General features: G+C 39.0%; 1 protein-coding gene across 1 annotated transcript; it reads left to right on the forward strand.

Moving 5' to 3' along the window:
• Nucleotides 1-3602: 3602 nt before the first annotated feature.
• On the forward strand, nucleotides 3603-6436 carry LOC103805083 (mitochondrial import receptor subunit TOM20 homolog; the record flags this gene model as incomplete). The annotated part of the gene is given in 5 exon segments (XM_009077719.1): nucleotides 3603-3649; nucleotides 4338-4363; nucleotides 4365-4411; nucleotides 4699-4841; nucleotides 5928-6436. Coding segments are annotated over 5 exon segments (308 nt in total), but the record flags the coding sequence as incomplete, so codon positions are not given.
• Nucleotides 6437-9681: the final 3245 nt, after the last annotated feature.

Here is a 9681-nt window from a genome sequence, read left to right on the forward strand (position 1 = left end):
GAACTCCATTTTTGGCAGTATCATGAGCCATGTGTTTTTTTTAATGATGCTAAATGTGTAGTAGAAAAAATGCCAAATTACATAAGATCTTTGCAGCAGCACCAGAAATTATTTTTGCATTCCAGGTTTGCATTATCTGAAATGTCCAGTCATGCCCTGAATAAACCTCAGAATTGCTCTGATGAAGCATTAGCATTTCTTTTGAAGTGAGAACCAAATCCACTGTGGTTTGATAGGGGATGGGAGTTGTCACTTGGAGGGCATCACTGTGTGACTTACAGTCCTTGCATGTGATACACTGGGCTGCTTCCAGGAGTAAGGATTTAGTATGTAACGATTTGGTTTTATCTGTTCTCTCAGGAGTGTAACTGATTCTTTAGCATGGATACTTCAGTAGTGGTGACAGTGCTCTAGTCATTACAGCATCTTTACTGCTGGGTGGAGAGCAAGGCTTGGGCTGTCCAATATATGACCAGAAAAATCCAGTACAGCAGCCAAGTCTCAGTTCTCTGTGTGAAGCTGCACCATTTCTCAGACAGCAGGAGGGTTTTGTGATGGAAAACTTGTAGAAACCACCTTTATTTACAGCAGTTCTTTTCCACTAACCTTCTCAGGGTAAAATCGTTTTGCAGTCCCTGTGATGCAGTGTCACCAAGATTTGGGAAGGATGGGAGATCTGACGTGTCCACGGATTACCTCTCACGTTTGGTGCAAGCACATGCTGACAAATGAAGAACTGTGCTTTGTTTTGCCCTCCTAGTTAACACTGTACATCTCTGTGGGCTGTGTTTGCGTTACAAAGGCCCATCATAAAAATGGAGTGGCCAGATTCAGGTTTTGGGGGAAAAAGTAGATCTGGAAGTTTCTGGAAGGCTTGAAGAACTGCTGGGCTTTGGTTTTCCAGATGTTTGAGTTTTACTTAGCAGGTTTTGTGGGTGGGTTTTTTAGGTGTTGCTACTTTGTGGGCACATCCGTATTTTATCTGGGGACCAAAAGACAGCAAAGCTATAAACATCTGGAGCTACTTAGTTTCCCCAGCTATTTTTTAAGAGTATTAAGGTTTTAGATATGTTGAATTGTTGAAGTGGAAGTGTTCTGTCACTGATCTCCTTGTTCAGAGACAGCCAAGAGTTTCTGGCCACACTGGATTTTGCCTCAGAGCACCTTCTGCCTGGAGAGCAGAGTGAGAGGAGGACTGTGGGCAGACTGCACAGTGGGAGCTGAAAATGCAAACAGTCCTTTAGGGGTTCTGTGCATTTGTGGGACTGGTTGTGAAACTGCTGGGGCTGCTTGGGAAATTTTGCATCCCACACCAGCACAACAGGTTATCCATTGGTTCCCATTTGAAACTCACACCTTGTGTACAAGAGCTGTGCCCAAAGGACCTGCGGATCCTTCCTGTGCAGTTGTAGAGCTGCAATTTAGCTTTCTGGTTTGGATGGATGCGTGCACTGCATTTCTGTGTTAATAAAGATTCCTTCTATGAAAGGCTGTCCGTCCCCTTTTATTACATGTGATTATCTCTTTAGAAGAGAGGGAAGTTTTTTATGGAGGTCCCTGAGGGAAGACAAACTTGGGGGAGTTTTTAGGTGTGTTTCGCCCCCCCAAGCCATCGTTTTTGCTTGTCGTGTTACAAATATAAGTTTTGACTGTTGTTGCAAAGATCTTTTGAAATGTGTTCCCAAGCATTATGGGAAGAATTCCAAAATGTCCTTCAGAGTTATTCCGGTTTAGTCATTGTTTTAGCTAGTGGACTTCTAAAGAGACTTGTAAGAAAGTATTGAGAAGAGGAAGAAAATTTGCATAGTTATCAGACTTGAAAAATTCTACAGATCAGTGTTCGATTTTAAAACCTTGGTGGTTCTTCATATCCCTTTCCTATTTCCAGGTTAAAGCACATGATTTCAAATGTGTGTGACATCAGTGGTCAAAAGCTTTTATTAAATAGTTACCTAGCTGCACGTCTTTTGTTTTGTTCTTTGTCTCTGAATGCTTAACCTGGTGAATGATGCCTATTATAATATTTGAGAAGATGTTACAGTCATGCCAAGAAAACACATTTTTCTCCTGAAAATGATGTGTTAGTCTGTTACTCTTTGTACTTCTCTTTGGAGCTTTCATTGAATGCACTACAGTTGCAATGTAGCTTGTTTTGATAGTGAAGCATTTCAAATGCCACATTGTTTTTCCTATTTCATCTTTAAGATTTTATGTACTAGCAAAACTTGTTTGCACAGTAGTGCAGTTTCAAGTTTTGTGCATATTAATGCTTCAGGAAACTTGGAGTGAGCTAATTGAAGCACTAGCTTTCAAGATAAATCCTTTGATATTTGAAACAACCAAAATGATAAAATCATAATATACTACAGTTGTATACATCACATTTTTCTGTATATGATGTTGTAAAATAACGTACACAGGTAGATAAATTGTAGAAATCCACATGCTAAGGGTTATTAAGATGTTGTCAAAGGTAAAAGAGTGATCTGTGTAGTTATACTGTGAATTCCCTTTATACAAAGAGCACTCAATCTTGTCCATGAATGTCACACATTACCTTATCTTTCTACTAGGAAATAATGTTCCTGAATGTCTTCATCATATGGACTAAAATTTTAACTAATTGCCCTTAAAACTTTTAGTCATATTTGGAAGTATTTCCAGCTTGTAAAACTGACTGAAGAGAAAAATCAGGGCTGTGTGACAGTTCTATGTCAATATGGATGTTCTCTGAGCAGACACTGAGGACAAACAGTGACAGTTTATCCATAGGCTGTATTTAAAAGTTTTACTGGTGTAACTATTTCAGTTGACTTACAAAAATGGTTATTCTAAGAAAATTACCAATATTACTATAATTAGTCTTTCTTGTACAAATGGCTGCTGCTATTGAATAACTATACCTGCCTAGTTGCATTAAAAACAACTTTAATTACATTCATCATACAGTCATTTTAATTACACTAGTTCTCCTAGGTGGTACAGCTTTATGTAGCAGAGCAACTTTTTGCCTTTAGGTTGGGCAGTTAAATCTGTAAATGTTTGTTCACTCTGTAAATGTTTGCTTTCCTCAGGTTTCAGAAATGTATGCTTTAGTGCTGCTTTTGCTGTGGGATGATGAGATACTGTACTGCCACCTATTAACTAGTTCCCAAGTCTTTGCTATAAAGCAGCTGGGAAACTGCACTGTGAGTGTATCTGCTGTGACCTGCTAAAGCTCCTGCTGGTGGTGCACCATATAGTTCAAAATTAGGTGACAGGAGACGGTTCTTCTGTGGCTTGTTGTTAGAAATAGTGTGTAGAAATCCTGTATTGCTCTAATTCTCTTTGCTGCCACTTGCCTGTAGTGCAGGAGGTGTGCTGTGCCTGCAGGCCCTGCACAGTTGGTGTTTGCCATAGCTGGCAGGAGAAGAATTGCCATTTTGAGTTGCTGTGCTACTGTCAGCCCTCATTAGACCTCTGAATGATGTTCTGCTGTAGAGAGTGGGTTGCAGCATTTGGAACACCTTACCAGTTCCTTTGGTTTGTTCACAGTTTGAGGCTGTAATCTGAAGGGCTTTTTAATTGCAAATTAAAAATGTAAGATGTTTTTATTATTACAGGAAGGAAGAAACAGAAGCTTGCCAAAGAGAGAGCAGGGCTTTCCAAGGTAAGGCTATGTTCAATAATGCAATGCTATTTTGAAAGCTGTTTCACTTGTATTAGTTTTAAGTTCTGTTTAAAGATATGTTTTGATTCCAGCATTAAAACACTTCTGCAAATAGGGAGTCTTTAGTTTCTTCTAATGGTCACAAGTAACCATATGGGTGTTCCTTTTCTCGTATTAGAGATGTTGTGTTAGAAGGCACAACATTCACTGTGTGTTTTGTTGGTGTTTTCCTCTTTGGAGTATGCACAAGGACTTTGCAGACTTAAAATCATTGATGGGATATACCTATAGCTGAACTTGATAGGGCCATAAGTTTTTGATTTCTCTTTCTTTATCACCAGTGGATCCTGGAGAGAAAGGCAGATTTCTCTAAAACAATTGTCAAAAATATAGTTGCAATAAACATAACACTCCTTAGAGTTTATATTTGCTACACAACTGTGCACTTAATAAACTGAGTAGAGGCATTTCAGGGTCTGTCTCTACAGATTTTTGAGGGAAAGATATGAGACGTGAGTGATTTTCAAGGTTGTTCTGTGTGCATTTAACTTAGTGGTCACACTTGCTTTTGCTAGTTTCATTGTGACTGTGGCTGTGTGTGTTTGATTTCCATTGAGAATGTTTTCTGCTAACTTGTTTATTAACCTGTGTTTAAGGGACAACTTCACTTTTACTGTGTATGTTATAGTTGCCTGATCTGAAAGATGCTGAAGCGGTTTTTCCTTGAGGATATTCAGCTTGGGGAGGAACTACTAGCTCAAGGTAATAACTTGTTTTTTTCTGAAGGGTAAGTCGTAAAGTAATTTTTCTTCTTAACTTTGCTAGAAGGTGTTTTTTATATACTAAGATATTTTAGGGAGTCTAATTTATCTAGGAAAATCTGTTTACTTGTTTCTAACCTTCTGTATTCAGAAGATCCGTCAAAGAAGGATAAAAGATAAGTGTGGATTGCTTCACAGCAATTTAATCCACTGTTGATGGATGTTTTATGTCAATACATTACAGCATGGAGGAAGGTCAATTTCAAGACACTGTGATTTGTTGTGCAGGTGAATATGAAAAAGGTGTTGATCACTTGACCAATGCCATTGCTGTGTGTGGGCAGCCGCAGCAGCTACTACAAGTTCTACAGCAGACACTTCCACCACCAGTGTTCCAAATGCTTCTAACTAAGCTCCCTACAATAAGCCAGGTATGTGAAACATTCCCTGTTGTTTTGGCTTGGGAATAATTGAACTACTCCTCTTAGGTGTTACATCAGTCTGTTGTGCTGGGTTTTCTAATATGACTTTTAGTGCATTCAGTTAGATTAAAAGATGGTGGGTTTTTTCCACCTGAGACATGGAAAAGTAAATATGAAAATCATCACGTAGCATTAATAGCAAACAGGATGAAATAGGAATACAAAATTTGGCTCATATGTGGGGTATGCTAAGCTCTTCTGAAGCAGAGGCATATGACCACAGCTCTGGTACTGTAAGTGGATCCACTGTTCCCCAAATACATGTCGGGGGCATCAGAAAGGTGGTAACTATTGCACTGGGTCTTGAGTTTGTTGTCTGAAAGTGCTATGAAAATCCATTAAAATTAACCTGTTGCTTTTGCTACCCTGTTGCTTCTGGGCCACCTATAAACACCAAATGTTAACTAGCACCAGAGCCCATGACAGTTTGGGAAGTTTGGGAGTTTCCCTGATGATAAAAATGTTTGTAGCTCTGCGTATAAAATATAAAAAATCCCTGAGTACTGTGCAGGTAATGTTGGTAATATGCTAGCAGGTGAGTCTGTTTTAAAATCAGTGCTATGTTTTATGTTCTTGAAAATGCAAGGGTACTCCCCAATGGTGTTACCTCACACAAAGCAGAGACTCAGTGCTGTGTCTGCTGTTTTTACGGCTCAGGCCTGGTTACATTTCAGATTCAGGTCCACACAGTGAGTGGTAACACTGAAAAGTGTCAGGTACAGGAGATGCAGATGTCAGGAGAAATAATGGAGCCAAAATGTTTCCTTGGAGAACAGTGCCAAAACCCACACAGAGGTTGTCACTGGAGGCTGCTAGGATATTATCTGACTTTGGCTTTGTTAAGCATTGCACTGTATGTAATTTCTGTGGAAATGACTTCAAAAACTTAAGTCAAATAGATTGCCATTTTTAACTTTAATCAGTTTGCTCAGTAATTACACTGCTTAATGTTCAGTGTAAAATTACACTGCTTGATAATCAGTTGCTACCTGTCAATTTTATGTAATTGTGAATGAGTTTTTCTCCTTCTTACAGAGAATTGTAAGTGCACAGTGCTTGGCTGAAGATGATGTTGAATGAGGTCACACCACAACGGGGGGAAAAAAAGTTTTCTTACCCCAGAAGATGAGCATCAGTAGGGGGATAAAGGGGCAAACATAGTAGTTAATGGACTGTGTACCACATCGGGTTCTACCAGAGTTAAAATTAACTTTGTGTAGGTGGGTTTCGCAGGATTTTATTTATTATCCCAGTGAAAAGTGTATTTTGATAAGAATTCATTTTATAAATACACGGTGTCGAGTTATCAAAGTATCACTAACTTCATTATTATTGAAATATGCAGTTGTAATGTTGTACATATAAAGACATAAAACTACGACCTATTAAAAACCCAATGCTCATTTTTGAAAAAACAAAGTTATGGCAATAAAGATTTATCTGCACTTGTGTGTCCCTATAGTACTACTTTAAATTTCAGAATATTTGGGTGTCAGAGCAAATGATCTAAAAATGACTTAACATTAAAATATATTTTAATGTTATGGCTGGTCTTCCAATGCTTTCAATTAAGTTTAAAACCTTGTGTCATTTCTTGAGAAAATAAACATACGATCATTTAAACAGTAACAGTCACCTTAGAGAAGAGCTGCAAATCACAATGGTAACATGACTGGCTGCAGAAAGAGTGACAAATCCATTTCTGTCAGGAGCAATCACATGCAAAATGATGCAAGTTGAAACTGTGTGCCAAACATGAAAGCTCTGTTAATGCAGGTGTCTGAAATAAGGCTGTTGGGAATAGAACCTGGGGCAGATTGTAAGAGCACGAAAGTTGGTGTTTTTGGAAAGCTTGAAGCTTTTTTGCAAGATAGACAGTTATCATTTCAGTCTCTTGTCTTCAAGACTGTAGAAAATGGTTGTTAACAGTCTTTGGCATTTATCTTTAAAAAATTGCACTGTTAAGGTAAGATGATGACATTTCCAGGGTAAAAAAAGGTAATGGAATTAGAAAGATGTGGAAAATTTCAGTACAGTGTAGTGAGTTTTCCTTTGACAGTGGAAAACAGGCAAATAATATACAGACTCAAGTGAGTAGCAGAAGCTTACTTCTGGAAGCAAGTTTTTTGTGGATAGGATCTTCCAAATGTCAAAGCAGATTGTCTTCTACTGTTCTCTGGGTTTGTGTTATCAGCACTTGAGTGGGAGAAAAAACAATTAAAAATGGAGCTTTATCTTTTTGGCATGGTGACTGATTTTTAACTTGAGAATGTTTTGAGCTGCCAGTCTTTCAGATCAGCTCACACTTTGTGCTAATGATGCTCATAGATTAATAGTAAGGTCCTAGGTGACAGTCTTAGTAGAAGTGAGGTACTTTGAGAGTACTTTAGCCAGCATTCCCCTCTGTCTCTTTTCAGCCTAGTGTAAGTTTCAGGAATTGCCTCACAGTTTTTGAGAGGTTAAGTGGATAATTGATCGTGGCCTAGCAGTCAGATACCTGAGTTTGGGAGTAGAAATGCCTCTCTCTGCATCAGTCTGCTTAGATGGTTTGCCATGGAAGAGATACTTTCCCCTTATCCCCTTTAAAACACAGTTTCCAAAGATTTGAGGTGCTGTCGAATCTTTCTGTAATGTGACAGATACTGAAGTTTATGACTGATATGCACATTTCTTGAACAGTTGTTTGTAGTTTAGTCTTTTTGCTTGAATTGTTCAGATAGCATAATGTAAAAGTTAATAGCCATAATCTTCAAATGACAGTGGCTGGTTTGCTCTTTTCATTTTAGAGGGACAAAGTTATTTTGCACTTAATAAAAATACTGTGAAATTGCAGAAGGTTCTGTTTTTAATGAGGCTTTTTAGATGAGGTTTTCTTTTCCTTTCTAACCCTTAAAAGGAAAAAGTAGGAATTCATAGGTGATGTTGACAGACCTGTTGGTATAGTTACCTGCTGTCCTTGCTGGTTGTGGTCACTTCAGCATATCTTTTTAGTTCAGCTTTTAACATTGCCTTAAGGGTAAATCCAATTCTTGCACCCTGCCTTGAAAAACAAGCCCAAACAGCACAAGACACAAGTGGCACCCTTCCTTCAGACTTCTGGTATAATGGTGACAATTTGGATTCACATTTTAGCTTACAGAAAAGCTCTCCCAAACTAAGTAGGCTTTAACAAACCTGGGTGTCAGTTCTTCTGATTTTGATGCTAGACTTGGAAACAATCTGATTATGTCTATAAGTGGTGTTTGCTTTAATAACATCATAGATATACATATTGCTCTGACCCTTTTCAGTTTTTGTGGTCCTGCAAGGTTAGATGCAAACAAAATTTTATATATCATAGGTTTAAATACAGCTTTAAGTGCAAATTTGTTCTCACATTTGGTAACCCAGAAGTACCTGGTTAGTATGCTAGAGCAAGCTCTGATACATGTTTTGAGTGCCTTGGCTAATAGGGTGGGAATAATGAATCCTTTTAATAAGATTTGAATTCCACACACACACGCCCCTCCATCTCCTGGTGAAGCTAATACCTTGCAGACTGTGTAGACTTGGAATATATTGTCTAGAATGGGAATTTGCTGTTTCCCCCACAGGTTTGGGCTGGCAGTGGTGTAGCTAGCATGCACAGCCCACAGATGTAGGAGGCTGTAATTTGGTTTCAGACACAAGCAAAGTGCAGGTCTTTGGAAGTGCTGTGGTAGTGGCAGATGTTACTGTGTCATACATAGAGTAGGAATGCCATTGCATTATCTGTGCACACTGCTTGCTGTATTTCTTCTCACCTGTGCAAATTAACAAAAAGTTTAAAAGGAGCCATTCCAGTTGTAGATTTGCTACTGAGCTCACAGCTGCTGGTAAGATCTGTAATCTTATTTACTGCAGGCTATACTACTACTAACCTTTCTCCCAGGAAAAGCCATTTTCTCTTTTGTGATTCTCGAAGAACAAGGCACTTGTTTTCAGCACTGAGAGGATTTCTTATAAAGAATGTTAGAGGTCTGTTAGTTTCATGTTGGGAAGTGTTCTGTCATCGATTATGAGCTTCTTGGGCAGCTTGTAGAGAAAAAAAAACCACCCAGCCAGTTTCATTATCATGCAGGAGGAGGACCTTTGATGTCTCACCATTACATTTTCTAGATAATGGAATCAAATCCAAACCCAGAGTGATCAGGCACACACTGAATCATCTGGCACTAATTTCCATCCCCTGGGGGTGGACAGAATATTGTTGCCCTTGAAGAATGGAGAAGCCCCAGCCCTGCTGTGTAGGAGGCCAGCCAGCATCAAAGGCTGCAGCTATTTATGAACCCAGAAGAATCTTCCTAAAGTTTCTTTTGTACATCTGTTGATGGTGTGTTTTAAAGTCCCTTAGGCTGAACAGTGGCCCTGCATTACTGTTGTGTTATGGTTAACATGAGTTAAACATCAAGAGAATCTTCGAGGTGGTCACTAAGTGCTTTTAGTGATTGTTTCATAGGCATGCTGGACTGTACACCCATTTCTGCACTTTTAAATGTATGGATATGAAAAGGAATTATGTGGAAAAATGTATTCTTCAAGGCTTCTGTTGTACCCGGGTTTTGGTTTGGTTTTTAGTTTGTGTTTTTCCCCTGAGAAGCATAGCTTACAGCTGCACCTGACCCAAAGCCTGTTGCAAAGATCTGGAACTTGTGCTTAATTCACAAGCACTGGGGGCTGGATTTCATCGAAGGCACTCTGGAAACTGAACTTCTGGTGTGGGTAACAGTACTTGTTTTCTGTGTTTGTACCAGACTAGAGCTTCCCAAAG

Source organism: Acanthisitta chloris, unplaced genomic scaffold, assembly GCF_000695815.1.
Source record: "Acanthisitta chloris isolate BGI_N310 unplaced genomic scaffold, ASM69581v1 scaffold37136, whole genome shotgun sequence".
In the NCBI taxonomy this organism is placed as follows: domain Eukaryota; kingdom Metazoa; phylum Chordata; class Aves; order Passeriformes; family Acanthisittidae; genus Acanthisitta; species Acanthisitta chloris.